Raw genomic sequence first — 21,227 nt, forward strand, 5'->3', positions numbered from 1 at the left:
CCTAGTTCTATGGGTTCTAGGCAAACTTGGTTAAAGGACAGCCCTGGCAGATCAAAAGGCAAGAGCAGAGTGGGGGGGGGGGTCTCATCCTCCAGCTCCTGTCTTTTTATAATTTGGCAGGCTCTGGTTGTACCATTCAATTCCAAGCCACCATTTCAATTATTGGCCGTCTCCTGTAACTGAACTTGCAAGTTCCGATGACAGCTCCCACCATTTCCCAGCTGAGACCAGGAGTGGTTAGAGTACTTCAGCCTGAACACTCCTTTGGAAACAGGTTCCTTATTAAGCCTTTTCAATTAGTCATCAATTCCAACTGATATGTTTCTTGATTTAGAAGAGAAAGCTCTGCTAGGGGCTTTCAACCAAGACTAAAAGTGAAAGTGAAAGCAAGGAAAAAAATGATTCAAATACCTGAATCTGGCAATGAGTTAAGATCTGCACATAGCACCAGCGGGATGGAATTGGGATCTGCAGTTGGGCTGCCAGGCCTACTTGAGGCTTTCTCCAAAATGTTTTTAACCTCTGAGACAAACATCATGGTCTGAATAAGCTTCACATCAGAATACTCTGGGTCCCAATGCATGTGGGCATTTGCCACTATAAGCAGTTGTTTGTCTGCAGCATGAATAGGCTTCATACCTACATTTAAACAGCATAAAAAAGATGAAAAAAGTTATGCTTATGTTTCTTAAAAAGAAGTACCTTAAAATTTTCTGAAAAAGATCCATAGCTACTTCATTACTCTTTTCTATATACATTTATACTGATTTTAATCTCAAACTTATCTGAGGCGCTAAAGGGTAATTCTGAAAACCATGATATATTAGTTATTCACCTCCCATCTCCATCATACTGACAAATGGTAGCTTATGGGCAAAATCTGGTCCAATACATATTTCCATTACAGCCTTTGTGAGCTAAGGACAGTTTCACATTTTTAAACAGACTTTATGTGTCCCATAGAGCCAAAAGTATTTAGTATCTAGACCATTATAGATAGCTTTGCTGATTTTTGCTATATATGCTTAAGCTAGAAATTATTTCATGTATAATCAGTATTTGGGTTACAATACTTTTCATGTGCTATATTCTTAGTTTAAGCAAGCAAGTTATTTATTTTAATTTTAAATGGCATGTGTGTGCATGTACGCTTGAGACAGAGAGATGGGTAGGGAGGAAGGCAGGAGGAGGAGGAGGTGAGGGAGAAAGGGAGGGAGGGAGAGAGAGAGAGAGAGAGAGAGAGAGAGAGAGAGAGAGAGAGAGAGAGAGAGCGAGCGCAAGCATGCGTGCGTGCGTGCGTGCGTGCGTGCGTGCGTGCGGTCTGTGTATGAGTGCAGTGCCCCCAGAGGCCAAGAAGAGAGCTGAAGCTAAATTAAAGGTGGCTGTGAGCCACCCAATGTAGGTGCTGAGAACCAAATTCTAGTCCTCTGAGAAAACAATGTATACTCTCAACTGCTAAGCCATCTCTCCAGCACCAAGCAAGTACTTTTAAGTGGCTCTTATTTAAAGAGCATAATAATCAAGACATGTTTCCAGTTGAATTAACCAATTGTATGAACCTACAGAAAATAAAATACAAAAACAAATTCGCTGTCCAAGTAAATTCCCAAATAAAATTAATTGTAAAATGAAAACTGTAGGACTGGATAGACGGCTCAGCGGTTAAGAACACTTGCTGCTCTTGAAGAGCATCAGGGGCAGTAACTCAGCTGCCTGCAGCTCCACTCCAGGGGATCCAGCACCCTTTTGGTCATCACACAGAGGACATACATACATATATGCAGACATTCACCTTGAAACAAAAATTAAGAGATTGTGTGCTTTCAAGAGTCTGGATATGTTACTTTTAGACCTGGTTTTACTTCTAGTTACTTTTTATGGACTCAGGCTAGTTAGCCACTTAATATTTTTGATACTTGAATTAACTTGGAAAAAGATATTCATAGACTAGCTTATACTATGAGAAATAAAATAGTTCCTCATAATTGAAAAATAAATTGAAAATCCTTTCCCATAAAATTCTGTTAAAAATAAAAATTAACATAGTATTTCCAAATGGTGGACATGGTAATGAATACAAATATAAACTAATAGGCACTGGCAGAAAGACAACCTGAAAAAAAAATCTATTAAGTCTCACCTTTTCATTTTAAAATTAACTTTATTTGATAATTTGTTTGGGTAGCAAATTTGTTTATTTCATTTTCCACAGGTTCATATAATGTTACTGATTTTTACTACTGATCTCTCACTATTAAGCTTGTGAAATGCAAGATGGATAAGTCTTACAAGTGGCAAGAAATTAAGTTCAAGGCATAAAATTCAATATTATGGTACAATGCCACTTTAACATAAACTTACATACATATTTTCTAGATGTTTGGATTTATATAAAGAAATGGATAGGAGCCATTTATAGGGTATGACTGGGATGAGAATTCCTCAGTTTTTAAGTTCATGTACTTTAGAGCTGTTGAAGTATCAGTGAATATTCAAAGCTAAGTTTTCTATTGAAATTTCCATAAAAATACCTTAAATTTTTCTACTGAAATATGAACTCTAAAGAAAAAGGCCCAATTTCTATGTCTGAAATTTAAGTAAAATTACATTTCCTTCTAATCATATCAAACTGTAACTTTTCTCAGTGTTGAGAAAATAACTTACCAAAGTAATATGCTATAGGAAACTGAAGAAATATTTTAAAAAATTTTTCAAAGCTGTCTCTTTTTCTTAGAAGTTTTAGTGTTACTCCTGGCTATAAATGAATGTTCACTATAATTAAATATTAAAAATGTGTCCTCAAAAAAGCCATTTGCTCCTACCCACTAAATTTTCCTTCTACAAGGAAAGGTACATATTTTACAAAGTAGAGATGTATACAATATAATTTAGAATTACTCTTCTGTAAATTAAAAAGGGGTAAAACTTCAAAAGAGGATATTATTATACAAGCAAAACAAAACACATCAGAAGAACAATGTGATGGGAAAAGACATTTAAAAAATGAAAAGGCTAAAAAAGAAGTAAACACAAAATCTCACATTGAAGATTGACTGTTTACTGATAAACTGAAGAACTGTAGAAGAAGGAGTCTGACACTATGTATACTCTAAATAATTTAAACTAGTACTCAAGGCAGCTTTCTTCCATAGGAAGCAGAGAAAGAGAAATGCACTGATGTGGCCCTACCACCTTATTCTTGCTGGAGACATTAATAAGTAATAGAGTGCTCCAAGTCAGGCAGCAGAGAGGCCAACAAAAGACCTTGATAATGCCAAGTACACAATGAGTTTCTGACTCTCTGGGAAGCTATAAATAATCTAAAAACCCTGAAAAGTATCACATAGATAAAAGATGTCATTCTCACCCTGACAAAGACTTGAGATTTAACAAAGAAATTAAAGAAAACATGCCAACTATTTAACCATAAAAACCAAAAGGTTCACAAGAGAGGACTAAGTCACTGTAATGGCTAACTGAGCCTAACCAAAACATAGCCTACTTTGAAGAACTTTTTCAATTATGGTATGTTAAAAGGGCATACGCTACCTCTTATGTAAAAATGCTGATAGAAACCATAGGGTATATCATGAAATCACAAGAATATATAATTAGCACTATTTTCTTGTCCATCTCCTTTAACAGCTCTCATAAGACAAGAAAATAACCTTGTAAAGAACAGTAAGATTCTTTTTCTTAGGAAATCTGGAATGGTGTTTATTTTTAATACAATTTAGATTGCACTCACCTGTTCCAAAGAGTTCCTTGTGGACCTCTAATACCACAGCAACACCAATATTATCTTTTGTCATCACTCTATTCAGCATTGCTTCGGATCCATCTGAATTCGCCATTGCTACCTGATTGAATTCCACAGTATGCTTCTGCACCAATGTAAATCTAAAAGGCACACATGTTCAAATGACTTAGGTAGATACACTGTCATGCTAAGACATTGAAAGTGGAGGGGGCACGAGTACAGACACCACTGATAATCTCTGTAATTTTCTAGGTACAGATGGTCATGTGGCATTCTGGCCAGTGAGAAGGAAGAACTATGGTTATGGGGCCCTATCTAGCAAAGATGAAATATCTATCTCCTTCATCCTTTTTATATCTTTTTCCTCTCTATCTAGCACCTACAGGACTAATAAACAAGTGTGAACCAAGCAGATGGTAAGAGCCAATATTCTAAAGACTGAGTAGCAGCCGAGCCAATTCTATCTATTTCTAAACTGGATGTTGTATATGAAAATTCATTTACTTAAGCTACTGTCCAGATTTCCTGACAATTAAAATTTAAAGGTACATACAATCTTAACTGAGTGAGCAACCTAAAAGAGAAAGAAAAGAGTCTATTTTCCCTATTTGCAGATTTGTTTTTATACCATATCAAGGTAACTGTCAAGGAAATGAAGGAACGCATCTTTTTAGTAGCTAAAAATTATCACTTTTTAAAACTAGGTTTTACAGAGGACTGTCCTCTGTGATGGGTCTCTGTGATGATGGAAAATTGTAAGTATAATAACATTGTAGGATATAATAAAAATGCTAATATTTAAGAGCTGCAAATTTGGTCAAGCCATCTGTATTGGTTTTCAGCTTAAGACAAGTTAAGAGTTATCTGGGGAAAAAAAAAAAAAAAAAAAAAAAAAGAAAAAGAGTTATCTGGGAAGGGAAACCTCAATTAAAACAAACCAACAAACCACCACCACCACCACCACCAACAACAACAACCCAAGCCTCTATCAGATTGCCTGTAGGAAGCTGCTGTGAGAGAGCACAGCTCACTCTTGGACAGGTGGCACTGGGTAGTATAATAAAGCAGACTGGGTAAGGCATATATGGCAAGCAGGAAGCACTGTTCCTCCATGGCTTCCGCTTTAGTTCCTGTCTCCAGTTTACTGCTTGATTTTCCTTGGTGACCAAGTAACTTGCTTCAAGTTACTTTTGGTCATAGTCTTTATCAGAGTATTAGAAACCAAAATAAGATACTACTTAACATCATTTACCCAATTTTATTATTAATTTTTTAAAATATTTACAGAGAACCAAAATAGTACTTTGGGGTAAGCGGGAGTCCCTGACTGGCCTTGAACTTGCAGCAAATTCTTTTTTTTCCTGCCTTTGATTCTTAGTAATGAGATTAGAGCACAAACCATGGTTTAACATGATATTTTTCACTAGAAGTTAAAAGACATTTTTTATTTTCATAACAATCTCTCTACCACCTTAGATTCTTTCTAGCCATGAAAATTAAGCCACACATCCTTTCAAAAAATATTGACTAAAAAGCTTACAGTGCTGCAGTATAGCATGCTAGAAGAAATAGTAGTCTAACCATCAAATTCTTGTTCCAATTCCTCAATGCCTCAGATGCGCTTAGAATGTGTAATGTGTAAACTGTCTGGTCATGTGACCTGTTTCAAACCCAGAGTTCTTAAAGAAAGCAAATTTTACCCTGCACTGGTAAAGAGGTGGTCCTTAAGCTGAAAAGACTACCAATGTGAAGAATGAAGTTAAGAGCATTTCAGGTGAAAGAAGGGGAAAATACTAAGATAACAAATAGCTTGGTGGAAAAAAAACTAGGGAGGAGGAGGAAGGTGAGGAGGAGGAGGAGGAACAGGAGGAGGAACAGGAGGAGGAAGAAGAATAATTAGAAAACAGCAGAGTATGAAATGGTATTGGAGATAAGACAAACAGGACAGCTAAGTAGATTATAGGTAAAGAGCACTTGCTGCTTTTCTAAAGAACAGAGATGGGGTCCTAGCATACAAAGCAGGTATAACACAACCAATGGAAATTCTAGCTTCAAGGTATCTGACACTCTCTCTGGCCTCCACAGGCACCCACATATACACGGCATGTATGTATATGTATGTACATATACATAGATAAAAATAAGAAGCAGGTGTAGTGGCTCACATCTTTAATCCCAGCTCTTGGGAGGAAAAAACAGGTGGGTATAAGTTCAAAGCTAGCCTGGTCTACATAGCCAGTTCCAAGTCAGCCAATGCTACATAGTGAAACTGTCTCTAAATATTTCACTTTTAATTTTTTGAAACAAGGTTTCTCTTTGTAGCTGTGGCTGTCCTGGATTCGTTTAGTTGGCTAGCCTAGCTTCGAATTCACAGAGATTTGCCTGCCTCTGCCTCCCGGAGTGCTAAGATTACTGGTTAGTCTATAAATAAATAAACAAACAAACACACACAAACCGTTTTACAATCTACCAACACTAATTTAACACAGTCACTTACGTTCTTCCCTATCCACCATGTATCAAGTATGTTCCATGTGGCTTCTATTTTCTGTTGCACAGAATGCCATATAGGAAATTTTGAAATAAAGCATTCTTTCTCTATACTATTGGAATTTTTCTTTTGACTAACATGCATTGGTTTATAGTTTCCAGCTATTAATTCAAACTAACAATCTTTGGTAATGTGTAAAATCTTAAGGCTGTCATTTTATTCAGTATTTAAAATTCATTTGGCATTTATACCCTGGTTGGTGTACTCTGTTTTATAAGCATCACTCCTGATACTATTTTATCATATAAGAATTTTTCTGTATGTTTGCCTTTTTTAAAAAATTTAAGCAGCTCAAATGAGTATAACAAAAGAACCTACATAATCAAAATTGAAATGACTAAAAAACTAAAGCTGTAACAGCATAAAAAAATCCTTATATAGTTGATGATTATAATGAATCTCATGTGTAGGAAAACATGTCCAAAACAAGCTTACAAAGAAGAAGCAATTCCTTAACAGTGTGTAGTCTAAAAGTAATTTGCTGTGTTGCCATGTGATCACACTAAAGATAGAGAGACAACACTGAATACCAACTGTGAATAACTAAAATAAGAGGACAGAAATAGTATTCTCCCTCAAATTATTTATAAGTAAAAAGGACACAGAACACCATCGAGAGGCTAGTATGAGCCAGTGAGATGCTCTGTGTGGTAAAGGCCCTTGCCATGGTAACCTGATACCCTGAGGTCAACCCCCGGAATCTGCAGCACACATGAAGAAAACTGACTCTGCTAACACGCTGCAGTGTAACTTCCACACACAGGTAACTGGTGTGTGTGCTGTCACCAACCACCCCACATTCATACAGAAAAAAGGAAGCATGAAAAGAGGAAGAAGTAGAGGAGGGGAAAGTACCAAAAGTTATATAGTATCTTCCTTTCTCTATCATTTCTCTTAAAAACCACAGAGAATTTCTTAATTTATATTTAGCATGAAATGACCTTGAATCTCCTCAATCACTAGTATGTAAGAAAACTAAGCTTGTACATGCAAACTTACAGACTTGAAATAAGTATGGAAGAAAAATAGGCAAACACTATTCTATGTTTGTACAGCATTTAACTATTTGTTATTGTTTATTTGTTGTTGTTGTTGTTTTTAAGGTATCTCTATGTAGCCTTGACTGGCCAAGAACTTACTATGTAGACCAGGATGGTCTTGAACTAACAGAGATCTGCCAGCCTCTGCCTCCAGAGTGCTGGAATTAAAGGTGTGTACCACCAAGGTACTCTTAACATGTGCCATCTCTTGAGCCCCATATTTAATTGATAGCAAATTATCATGAGAAACCATAAATCAAGACCTCATTTTAAAGAATTAAAATCACAGACTACTAAATGCAGTAAAAAAAAAAAAAAATCAATAACACAGCTGGCCAATGAGAAAGGAGTACCACAATATACTTTAAAAAAGGGGGGGAACAGTTTGAAATGGCACTAAAACTTCTAAATGAGGTAGCCTTGTAAGAAGCAAAAGTAATACCAGAGCTGAAGCAAAAACCTAAAAAATTGTATTTGTTATAAAAGTTGATAGTGTGAACTATAAAGGAAGGTCTCAAGTATCAAGTAGCCTTGCTCATGGAACCTGTCTGCCTGTCTTGTTTTCATTATCTAAACAACAAAAAGCAAAACAAAACAAAAAATTAGAAAATGGTTACCTACCTATTTCTGACAGTCACTTTAAAATTTAAACAAGACAATCCATAAATAATTAGAAAGGACTTTTTAACGTAGAAAAATGAAATTTGTAAAAAACAAAACAAGGAACTGAGTATATTCCCCATTATTTATAGAGCTCTACACTATTATTTAGAGATCATGTTTATTAAAAATTCATGGAAAGATAAAAAATTGGGTACATACAAATAAGAAGTGAGCCAAATAGCTTTCAAATTCATTGACTTGTTCACATAAAATAGTATGTTATGATGGAAAGATGTGCTCTCAGAAAAAAAAAACTGACTGATTTTGTTATAATGGGGATTAAACAGGAAAATATTAGAAAAATAGGCACAAACGTGTGTATAGGATCCTGCTAATGTGTCAAGTCCAAGTATTAACCATGGAATTCAACTTCTCTCACGGTTCTATATATTTACTTCTCACTAAGTGGTGTTAATCTTTTAATTCCCTGCTTCCCTAAGTCCTATGCTCTCTATACCTCTACAACTTTCTTATCTACACTGTACTATATTTGGTTGTCCTTTGTTCCTATCTTTTCCTGCTATATTTGAATTTCTAGTGAGATCTGGATTTTTTTATGCCTAGCACAGACAATAAGCATTCAGTAAATAAGTTATTAAGTACATACATAAAATATTAGCTGAAAATAAAAAGGATCATATGAATGAAATCTCAGAACAAAATCCACATCAATTATTGCTATTAGAAGGTACTAATTCTACTTTACATGGAAACAATATTTTACTTTATGATAATATTTTTAATATTGTATTTTAAAATCCATCTATAGTGAGAATTTTAGATTCTTTAAAAACTGTTATGTTATATGAATGTTTTTGTTTTAGTGCCAGGTGTGGGATATGGGGCTGCTTCATACTGTCCACACCTACTAACTAGGATGCGTGTCATGTCTAGCAGGGGTGTGATTTTTGTGCCAGCTGCAGATAGTTTATGTTTGGAATTCTGGGGACTCTTAATGGCTATAAACGTAAGAGTCCTGAGAGGACCTGTGGAGGCTGCTGCTCTCCCTGTTCCTGGAGGTTCCTGTTGCTGCTTTTGCTGTTGTTAGATTGCTGGCTGCTACATGGGAGATATTCTGATGACAAAGAGCAGACTTGCTTCAAGGAACTTGACAGCCTTAATCATCAGGAAGTAGTCTAAAGAGAACTGCGGCCCCTTTTCCCTCTACCTAGCCTTGGGGGGTTGGAAGGAATTGGGGTAGAGATGTGTGGTAGATGAAAGAATCCAATAAAGTAGCCAAAAAGCCTGGCTACATCCAGCTGTGACTATTTTGCCAGTAAGATAGAAATAATACAATAAACATCATCATTTTCAGTATGCTGCCTAAGAAGAATAATTTTAACTACAACACTTGCAATTTCTAGTTTTACCTCTTTATAGTCAAACTAAAGTCTATCTTCAATGTATGAAACATAAGTGTAATTAAGCATACATTCCCGTGATACATCTCTTGACTCACTTTTCTGTTTTGAAGAATATTGCACAACCATCCACATGCTTTCTTTCCTGCTCAGACATGATTTTGGCACGTGACTTTGGGGAAAAAAATCCATCATATCCACGATCCTTCAATGCTGGCAGAAAGAGAGTAAAGTATTGCTCTGTTTCCACTTCCTAAGATGAAAAAAAAATCGTTATCTACATGACAGAGTGAAAATGACTAAGACATAAAAATATTCTGCAGTGGTAAGGCGTGACTAAGACAAAGCACTTCCTGTAGCGTGCTGCCCGGCTACCTTATCATTAGCACTGTACTTGACATGTGCAGCATTTTAAACCTGGCTTTCCTATGTTCACAGCACTGGTGAACCTAAGGATAGGGGTAGCTCTCAGCTCTCTTGACTCCTAAGTTAGGGTTCACTCCAAAATATCTCACTTCCTCCACATTGTAATTAAAGCATGGATGGATGGTAGGTTAGGTGATAGGAAATAGTAAATCTTTCACCTAAAGAGAAAAATGATTACACATTAACTATTCTCTTCCAATTGTGAAAGAAAGAAATGAAACCTGAAGAGTGTGAAAGATACTCTTTCAACAATAATGAAAAAAAAAAAACCCTAAAATTGCTCAAAATTTTAGAAATAGCAATCGTAAGTCTCTTAGTTTAATAGTTAAGTTAGATTTTATTCTTTAACCCATAGAATATTTTAAATAAGCCTTTCCAAATGAAATAATCAAATGTGGAGGTGTTGATATTTACATATGAAGGTAAATATATGTATGTATGTATGTATGTATGTATGCATGTATCTATGTATGTATGTATGTATGCATGTATGTATGTATGTATGTATGTATGTATCTATGTATGTATGTATGTATGTATGCATGTATCTATGTATGTATGTATGTATGCATGTATGTATGTATGTATGCATGTATCTATGTATGTATGTATGTATGTATCTATGTATGTATGTATGTATGTATGCATGTATGCATGTATCTATGTATGCATGTGTGTGTGTTTATTTAATTTAATGGGCACTGGTGTGAGGGTGTCAGATCACCTGGAATTGGAGTTACAGATGGTTGTGAGCTGCCAAGTGGGTGCTGGGAGTTGAACCCAGGTCCTTTAGAAGAACAGACACTACTCTTAACCACTGAGCCCCCTCCAGTCCCATGAACGTGCTCGTAACAACATGATTTTATAACAAAAATCTAAGTGACTGTCCCACTGTATAAAAATTGTATTCATGGAATTATATTCATATACTGATTTTAAGAGTTTGAGGAACATGAAAATGCATTTGCATTAAGTGAACAAACAAAATATGCCAATAGTAGATTCTCTTTGTATTAAAAAAACAAAAACAAAAACAAGAAAAAACAAACATAAATGAAGCGCTGGGCGGTGGTGGCGCACGCCTTTAATCCCAGCACTTGGGAGGCAGAGGCAGGCAGATCACTGTGAGTTCGAGGTCAGCCTGGACTACAAAGCAAGTCCAGGACAGCCAAGGCTACACAGAGAAACCCTGTCTGGAAAAACAAAACAAAACAAAAAAAGTAATAAATAAATAAGTTAATTAAATGAAAAGAACAAAAAGTATACAAAAAATGTTTCAGAGGCTTCAGCATATTGGTTGTCTTCGACATATAGGAACACATGTTTTTCTTGGTCATACTTTGTAATTTTTCGATTTTTCCAGAATATTCTATAATATACTGTGGCTTTTACAAAAGAAAAGCTTTCTTAAATCCTTATTTATCTTTCAAACTACATTTCATATACAAAGGCACAGCATGTTACTACTATAAATACTGTTTGCTTCCTTCTCCCCCAATTCTGGCCATTCTTACTATTTATAAGAATATTTAATCTTTAAAGATTTTTACTTACTACGTCTCAGAAGATGTAAAATACAAAACAAACAACTACCAAGCTATTTTATTTTTTAAAAATGTTTTCCTTGTTTGGTAGGTTCTCTTTTTTGAGATAAGGTCTCACTGTGTAGGAATGGCTAGACTGAGGCCTTTTATGTAGCCAAAATAAATAAATAAATAAATAAATAAATAAAAACGAAAAACAAGTTCAGGTTTTTTCCCAGGATATACTGAAAGTGTATGAAAATACTACAATAATTTTAAAGCATCCTTAAGAAATGGCAACTATTTTAGGTGATAGATATATGTACAAGCCTGACTTAGCCATAACATACTATATAGATATATTAAGATACTAGACTATATCTAAGAAATGTATATAATTGTCAACTTAAAAATTTCAAAACAAAAACACTTAATATGCTTTAAAATTAATAAAATTACTAAAAAAATCCTATTCAAACATTGTGGGCTAATAATTGGTAAATGCTGAAAAGAAATTTTAATATCCAAAGAATACATATTTTTTCCTCAGTTAATTTCAGTAAATACAGTGCTATTAAATACAGTGCTATTAAAGTAGACTCTAAAGTCTACTTCTTCAACTCAAGGCTATGTGACTTTTACAACTGGGCTCTTCTTCTGTGAGTGGCCCACCTCCTGAGCCCATAAAAAGTATTTAAAGGAATTGAAAGGAATTTTTTAAATGATTTTAGAGAAGTCAAACAGATAGAAAAAATTACCAATATAGATCTGTATAAATGTACCAGAAAAAAAGAAAAAAAATTAGATAAGTCTAAGTTTTAGAAATAGTTTATAAAGTAAGGTAAAACTTATGATTGTGCAGTTTTTAAAATGTTTAACCTTAAGAAATATTTTTAAGGAAACACTTTCTTCTGAACTCAACTCTAAGTAAAATTTAAATTCCTGAAAGACTAGTAATCTTTCTGCAATTTTCTCTTTCAATAATTCTAATAAATTGTTCTTGGGGGGAATTGTTAACACGGATAAGAGGCAAGATTAAAATCAGAAAATAGTAAATAAAAATAAGTGCACATGTTCCCAGACAGCAATATAGTCACACTGTGGAAATCTCTAACTTTTATTAAAATTAACCCCCCTTTAAAGGAGTGAAACTTTTTTTTTTTTGAGTTTTGCTCTGAACACAGACTTCTCTCCCAGAGGTAGGATCTTCTACTATTTTTAGCTCACCTTTAAGCTAAGCACAACTTAATTTCCATAGTGTTACCTGAAGACTAATGATATCTGCGTCCCAGTTAACAATTTCTTCCATAATTCCCTTTTTCCTGTATTCCCAGTTTAATGCCCAGGACGGGCAATAGCCATATAGCTGCCGGGTAGCGTATTTATCACATAACACATTGTAACACATAACCGTGAATGATGCTAAGAAGCAGGAGAAAAAAAACAGACAAAGGGAGGAAATTAGGCAATTTTTTGTTAATCAGTATCAAGAATATACCTGCATAAGCACACAAATACAGTTCATATATCATTCCAGGCAAAATGCCAGGAGAAGTAAATTCTGATAAAGTATTTTCCTTTGTTTTACTTGGAATGCAGGATTTCTCAAAGAGATAGGATCTTCTATGCTTTTATGCTCACCTTTTAAGTAAAAGACAATTGCACTTACAGTGTTACCTGATGATTTCACTGAAGTACATTACATCAATGTTTATTTAATAGTCTAGAATTAACGATCCATATTCTAAATTTAAGAAAATTTAATAAATTCAGAATGTGAAAATCAGAGTATCAATTGTTTGCATGTGATTTACTGAGAAGAGGGTTCATTTTAACTAAAACAAAGGCAAATTCTATTTCAGTCAAAGGGTTCTAATTTCATTACTTTTTACAAAAATATTGATAGTTAATATTTTGGGGACCTATTATTACTTCCACTAATCTGAGCCAGAAGAGAATGAACAAAATTTAGCCATAAGAGAATTCTTTTTGCCAATCTAGTGTTCATTTCTGAAATAAAATTATCATTCTATAAGACTCTTACTTAGTGGCACACGCCTTTAATCCCAGCACTCAGGAGGCAGAGGCTGGCTGATGCTGTGAATTCGAGGCCAGCCTGGTCTACAAAGTGAGTCCAGGACAGTCAAAGCTACACAGAGAAACCCTGTCTCGAAAAACCAAAAACCAAAACAAAACAAAACACAAACCAAAAATCCAACAACTATAAGTTAGCTAATAATCCAGGTGCCCTCACTACTCCAAAATATGCTCTAAGACCAGTACCATAAATGATCACTTTGATGATTGGCAATCCACAACTTCTGGCCCCTAAATATCCGTGAAACGGGAAGTGAAGTTTAACAAAATTCTGAACTGACTCAAATTAAAATGCATGTTTAACTATAAAAAGACCTAACTACTCTCAACATTCTCCATCTTGAGTATGCACCCGTCTCACTTTGTAGACAATTAAAAAAAAGCATCATTAACAACAAAAAACCTGATAACACAAATATAACTCTACACTAAGTCCGAGCGTTAGGTTCATGGCATGCATACTTTCAAAAGGGATACCACTTGAGTATAATAAACCTGCCATGTTTAGGAATTACCAATTTCATAAATTTGCAAGCAATTCAACATGAATTATCTTTATTGGAGTTGGGTTCACTTTCAATAATGAGAAAGGCAGGAAAGTATCTGATTCATGGCCATTTTGTATACTGAATGCTAATGTTCGGTGGAGTTATTCATATCCTCTGTGTTTACTTTGGAGATGACCCAGAACCAATCGTAAGCCACTACACTGTGAAGTGAGCACCCTGAGTTTGCCATGTTCTGCCTCTCCAGATTTGGAGTACCATTGTGAAGAGGAAAAGAAAAGGAAACTGTTACTGTTATTGGCTTCATTCATATCTGAGACTTTTTGAGGATTTTTCTAGAAAGGTCTAGCAGAGAAAGTTTCTCTAACAAAAACTAAAATTCTATACCATCAGAATGTTTGCAAGCTTTAGAATGAAAATTAGGCTGCAGTAATAATTTCCTTATCCTCCATTTCTACCTGAAAGATTTTTCACTAACTGGGCTTGATTATTGTATAGTTAATTATTATAATCACTTGATTATAAATTATGCTTAACTACCCTGAGTTATTATACACAGCTCTCTATTCAGTAAGAGAACGGGGCATTTTCAATGCTGACACTCGGCATCTATTCAGTTAGTACCACACTAAGAAAAATGTTTACTAGCTGTTCATCACAGTTAACCCTAAGAATACATTGCTTTAGGAATCACTGACTAGTTAATATTAAGCTCTCTGTATTGCTCCTTTTCTTAATAGAAATGTGGCTGTGTAAAAACCTTTCTTCCAAATTATGTTCATCCTTAATATATAAAACTCATTTTACACTCTTTTTAATTTTAATTAGTATATGCTCATTGTACAAAATAGTGAATCTCATTCTGACTCCTTCATACATCAGATACCTTGTTCATATCCCCCCTCCTGAGTGCTCCCACCCCTGCTGCATCCTCCTCCTATAACGTTCATATCCCCCCTCCTGAGTGCTCCCACCCCTGCTGCATCCTCCTCCTATAATGTTCATATCCCCCCTCCTGAGTGCTCCCACCCCTGCTGCATCCTCCTCCTATAATGTTCATATCCCCCCTCCTGAGTGCTCCCACCCCTGCTGCATCCTCCTCCTATAATGTTCATATCCCCCCTCCTGAGTGCTCCCACCCCTGCTGCATCCTCCTCCTATAATGTTCATATCCCCCTCCTGAGTGCTCCCACCCCTGCTGCATCCTCCTATAACGTTCATATCCCCCTCCTGAGTGCTCCCACCCCTGCTGCATCCTCCTATAACGTTCATATCCCCCTCCTGAGTGCTCCCACCCCTGCTGCATCCTCCTCCTATAACGTTCATATCCCCCCGCCTGAGTGCTCCCACCCCTGCTGCATCCTCCTCCTATAATGTTCCCTTCCTCTTCCCACATAACTTCCACCCTTTCTATCTTCAGGCCTTATGTGATTGTTTTTTTTTAAATCTGGATTTCAAATATAAGAGAAAACATGAAGTATTTGTATTTCAGTATCTGGCTTAATTTCACTTAACATAATATAAAAATCTAACCAAGGAAGGAAAAGAAATTCCATTAAAAAAAGTTTTTAGGGTATAAAGGACATAAACCACACTCCAGAAACCCAATTGTAAAATAAATCCATTTAATTCAAGGCACTCTAGAAAACTTAAGTGTTCCTTTTACATAGATTACTTAATATGCATCATGCTAAAACAATTGTTATTTGTGGTTTTGGAACAATGTCTACTTAATAGGCTGATGCTTTCCTACAGTGTGGTGACTTTAAAATAAGCCTAGGTAAGATGTAAAACTGTTTTGTGCAAAATTATTTCTCAGCATCATTAAAATACAAAGAGAACCATGAAGAAGTTATACTTCCACATAATACTGAAATATTTTTGTTTTGAATCCTCTTATATAAAAAAAAAGCCAAAAGGCCAGGCATGGAGGTACACACTGTTAATACCAGCATGTGGGAGGCAAAAGCAAGTGGGACCAGCCTGATCCACTCAGCAAGTTCTAGGGTAGCCAGACCTACAATAATAAAGAGACCCTGACTTTAAAAAAAAAACCCTAAAATTAAAACAACAACAAAAACAGAAAACAAAAACCCCCCAAAAGGCAAACCAACAACAACAAAAAACTCCTCAGAAACAGAAGAAGAAACTTCTCAAAATGTAGACAGTAACGCCTAACTGCAGTATACCCTTTTAAAATCATTAAAGAAGTAGCATTTGGTGACTGGTCTAACCCATCAAAGTTAAAATTTTCATTTAATTTTTAAATTGAAATTAAGTATCATAAAAATATTTATGGATACAATTTAAAAGGCACCTAAATAATATTCACAATTTTTAATAAAGGTTTTATTTTATGTGTATGCATGAGTTCCTGTACCTATTACACCACAAGCAGCCTTACTTCCTGAGGAGGCCAGAAGAGAACCAGATCCCCGGGAACTGGAATTATGCGTGGCTGTGATGCCATGTGGGCACTGGGAACTGAACCCAGGTCTTCTTTAAGAGCAGCAAGTGTTCTTAACCACTGAGCCATCTCTCTAGCCCCTTCACAACTTATTTTTTTCACAACTTATTTTAAGCAGAATTCCCAAACCTAAAATGTCTTCACATGTAGTTAATGTCAATCCTGTTGACATTTCTACCAAACTCATTTAATGTATAAAACTCATTTTACACTATTTTTAATTTTAATTAATAGTGAGTTTCATTCTGACACTTTCAGACACGAGACACTTTGTTCCTATTGCCCCTCACCTGAGTGCTCCCACTTCCTGCTGCAACCCCTCACCTGAGTGCTCCCACTTCCTGCTGCAACCCCTCACCTGAGTGCTCCCACTCCCTACTGCAGCCCCTCCTCACCTGAGTGCTCCCACTCCCTGCTGCAGCCCCTCTCACCTGAGTGCTCCCACTCCCTGCTGCAGCCCCTCTCACCTGAGTGCTCCCACTCCCTGCTGCAGCCCCTCCTCACCTGAGTGCTCCCACTCCCTGCTGCAGCCCCTCTCACCTGAGTGCTCCCACTCCCTGCTGCAGCCCCTCTCACCTGAGTGCTCCCACTCCCTGCTGCAGCCCCTCCTCACCTGAGTGCTCCCACTTCCTGCTGCAGCCCCTCCTCACCTGAGTGCTCCCACTCCCTGCTGCAGCCCCTCCTCACCTGAGTGCTCCCACTCCCTGCTGTAGCCCCTCTCACCTGAGTGCTCCCACTCCCTGCTGCAGCCCCTCCTCACCTGAGTGCTCCCACTTCCTGCTGCAGCCCCTCCTCACCTGAGTGCTCCCACTTCCTGCTGCAGCCCCTCCTCACCTGAGTGCTCCCACTTCCTGCTGCAGCCCCTCCTCACCTGAGTGCTCCCACTTCCTGCTGCAGCCCCTCCTCACCTGAGTGCTCCCACTTCCTGCTGCAGCCCCTCCTCACCTGAGTGCTCCCACTCCCTGCTGCAGCCCCTCCTCTTTCCACATCGCTCCCTCCACTTCTACCTTAAACACTAAATACCACAGTTGTCTTCTCAAGAAAGATAAGGCATCTAAGAAATTCAACTTTCTTCAGAAAAAAAGTTATTGCTCATTAGATAATTTAAGAATCATCTACGGTTTCTTAAAGAGCTGCATCACAAGGAGTAACTTTCTAGTCCCGTGTGCCAGTGTGAAAAATATAAGATGTTTACTTGTATAATAGGTCTATCTTAATGTTGATGCTGTTTAATCAAGCTATCAATACTTTTGAACCCATCTATACCGATGGTGGACAAAATGTTAATCTATTAATCACAAAGCTCAAAAAAATTTTATTTTAAAAGCCAAAGATGAGAAAAGCTACCTGATGGCAGAATTTGGTCTCGTTCTTTTAATGTAATCCATGGCCTCGGAGGAAGCTGCTCTGGATGAACTGAAAGAAAAAAAAATTAAAAACATAAAGTAATCCTATATGTTTGTAAAATCAGTATCATTTAGTTTCTAATACCAAATCAACCTATTTATTATTTGGCTATAAGGGCCTACAAATGGACTTAAAAATCCAATCCTAGAATTTAATTAAGACTTCAAATCTAAAAGATGTTTAAGAAAAAAATAAGTAGGAATCAGAGGTAAAAACTCCTGTTGTACCAGCCTGAATGAACTCCACCTCCATCCTCGGAGCCTATGTGGAAGCCTCATCCTTTTGTACATGTAATCCCTGAACTCCTCTAGGATGAAAGGAGGCCAGAGAATTGGCTAGAAGCTCAAAGCCCGGTAACACCGAGTATGCAGTACAGTGACAGCAACACAAGACAAGGTGAAAGGAATCTTGACAAAGTTGTCCTCTGACCTCTCCAAGTACACACAGTGCCCACACACAGTGCATACAAATACAATAATGAAATTCATTTACATTTCTAAAAAGAATGATGCAAAGGACATAAAACTAGTATTAGAAAGGAACATTAAGAAACTCATTAATGGTATTTCCACATGTGTGATTTTATGAAAAGTGCTTTAAATTTAAAACCATAAGCAAAATCTTTTTAATTACATAGATAGGTTATAGTGACTTAGCTTTGTTCCCTTCTGCAAAATCAAAGCTATGTGAAATTTTAACAACCTGGTAAATCAAGTATCTTAAAAGAGAAAAAGAAAATGAATGTAAAACAAAACAAAAAATAACCCAGACTTTTCTAATGAAGCTTTCACTGTCTGCTCATTCTCTTCAAAGCTGAGGACACAAAGATAGTAGTTGGAGTATGTTGCTGTGAATTTTCTGAATGTCCTATCCCAGAGTTCCCAAAAGGTCTGCAGACATTTATCTCAAAGCTGCAATCACCTTGGATTCCAGGAAAATTACAGTCTTAGAATAGTCCTGCCCAAGATGAAGCAATTATCTATGATGCTGTGCTACATTTGTACTTCAATCATTCCTTGAGAAACATCGTGTGCTCTCAAGCTACTGGACTTTTTCAAACCCATCTTGTTGAACAAGAACTGAGACCACTGAAAAGACACAAATGTACAAAAATTACAAAAGAAAAAACCATTTACTTTTAGAACAAATGAATGAATACAAGTTTAAAAAGGAAAAAACAACAACAAACAAACAAAAACAAACCCTCAGGAAAAAAGACTTTGAAAATGTGAAAACACACCTGGTGGTGTTGGGGCACGCCTTTGATCCTAGCACTCGGGAGGCTGAGGCAGGCATATCTCTGTGAGTTTGAGGCCAGCCTGGTCTACAGAGCAAGTTGCAGGCTATCCAGACAAACCCTATCTTGAAAAAATAAAAAGTAAAATAAAATGTGAAAATACTTATGGAACTATAAAAAAAATTTAATTCCTATCTTTAGAAGTCTAGAAGAAAGAATAGAAGGCTGAAAAAGTTTTCTAAAAGATAATGGATAAAAATTTCTATTCAACTAGGAATCAAAGAAGTAAACTAAAGTCCAATAATTTTAATGAAATCTATTCCAAGACAGATTCTAACTAAACTTTAAAACTAAAGAAAAAAAATCAGAAATACCAAAGACCTAACAGATTACCTATAGGAAAACACCAGCTTAAATTACATTGAAAGCCCAAGGAAACACTACATTTTAAAATGGCTACATGAAAAGAATTGTCAGCTAAAAGTTAGGTATCCAGCAGAATTATCCTTTGGAAATCAGGAGCTGGTCATGGGTGCATGCATGTAGTCCTAGATACTCCAAACTCTTGTGAGGCTGAGATGAATATGAAATAAGGTCAGTCAGTATGCAATGGAAAACCACAAGACTGATCACTAACAGAACTGCCTTTAAGGATGGCTAGTGCTACAGGAAGCACTCCAAAGAGAAATACAGTAAAATATGAAAAAGAGACAAGGAATGGGCAAAGCTAGGAGCATGAACATTACCTACTTCACTACCTGCTCTTAAACTGCATTTGATGGCCAAAGAAAAGATTATTAAAAACTGTTATGTTACCAAGTATGACTACCTAGACTTTAGTTAAAATAAACTAAAAGGAAAAATATCTTGGTGGGTTGAATAAAAGGTATGGCTCAACTATTCTCCGTATCTTCAAATATAATATTAAAAATTAGAAAATAACTTTTAAAAAAGCAAGAATGGCTATGTAATATTTAATAAAACAGTTTCACAATAAAAAAATAGGAAGAACACAAAGGGCAATTACATAATGAAATAATTAATCCACTAAACCATAAGAATACTTAACAACAGCTTAAAATATCAGAAGCAGGGGCTGCAGAGACAGCTCAGTAGTTAAAATCATTTAGGGCACTAAACCCCAAATGGTGGCTTGCAGCCTTCGGTAACTGGTTTCAGACACCCTTTTCTGACCTCCTCAAGTATCAGACATTCTCATGATAACATGTATACATGCAGGCAAACTCTTATATACATACAAATAATCATATAAAATAAACATGTAAAATAAAGCTTTAAAAAATGAAACTTCGCCGGGCGTGGTGGTGCACGCCTTTAATCCCAGCACTCAGGAGGCAGAGGCAGGCGGATCACTGTGAGTTCGAGGCCAGCCTGGTCTACAAAGTGAGTCCAGGACAGCCAAGGCTACACAGAGAGACCCTGTCTCGAAAAACCAAAAAAAAAAAAAAAAAGAAAAAAAAGAAACTTCTTGAAAGTAAACTTCAGGCCCAGATATATTCTGCAGTAGCAGCAGCAGCAAAAATAAATAAACTCTCCCAAATAATACAATTCTCAACAGATTTCATGAAATCACCACCTCAGAAATAAAAATTGACAATGACAATGAAGAAAAAAGTTGCTTGCAACTCTGACTCAAACACAGATAAAAACAATTCTAAAAGTATTAGTAAATTAAAACTAGTGATACAGAAAAAGAAGTACAATATATTGCAATCTACTTGAGTTTATTTAGAGGATACAAAAATGGCATAACATACAAAAAACAATTAAAGTAAAATAGAAAATTAAGAGAAAAATGACTAACAATATCTATCTCAATTATCAGCATTTAACAAAACTTAATATCTACTCAAGGAAAAACAAACTAGAAAATATCCTCAATAAAACTTATCTATATAAAAGATACAGTGAATATATTTGATTCTAAATTATTCAAAGTAAATTATATTTGACAAGGATAAGCTGTATCACCACTTTCAATTAGCTTTTTACTGCGTATTCTTTGCAAGCGCTATAAAGAAAAAAATAAAACGTGTAAGCATTGGGAAAAAATCAAATTGTACTTGTTGGCAGACAAACATTGTACAAAGTGAAATAAAAATGTATTATAGGAATTTAAAAAAAAAAAGCTTATCAAACTGTGTGGTATAGTATTTCAGGGCACATAT

The 21,227-nt window shown here is 36.0% G+C and overlaps 1 protein-coding gene across 6 annotated transcripts in view; it reads right to left on the reverse strand.

Moving 5' to 3' along the window:
• CNOT6L (CCR4-NOT transcription complex subunit 6 like) overlaps positions 1 to 21,227 on the reverse strand; it is an 84,956-nt gene that overhangs the window by 11,654 nt on the left and 52,075 nt on the right. For all 6 annotated transcript variants that reach the window (XR_014775099.1, XR_014775100.1, XM_084759925.1 and 3 more), the window contains exons 6-10: positions 17,742 to 17,810; positions 12,589 to 12,746; positions 9,474 to 9,628; positions 3,749 to 3,900; positions 412 to 639 (exon numbers count right to left, since the gene is read on the reverse strand). Coding sequence is in view for 4 of the 6 variants with exons in the window: in XM_084759925.1 (XP_084616051.1) it covers positions 412 to 639; positions 3,749 to 3,900; positions 9,474 to 9,628; positions 12,589 to 12,746; positions 17,742 to 17,810 (762 nt within the window). In the remaining 2 variants the exon portion in view is untranslated. The remainder of the gene's footprint in view (positions 1 to 411; positions 640 to 3,748; positions 3,901 to 9,473; positions 9,629 to 12,588; positions 12,747 to 17,741; positions 17,811 to 21,227) is intronic.

This window comes from Acomys minous (assembly GCF_964271855.1).
Source record: "Acomys minous genome assembly, chromosome: 15".
Lineage (NCBI taxonomy): Eukaryota > Metazoa > Chordata > Mammalia > Rodentia > Muridae > Acomys > Acomys minous.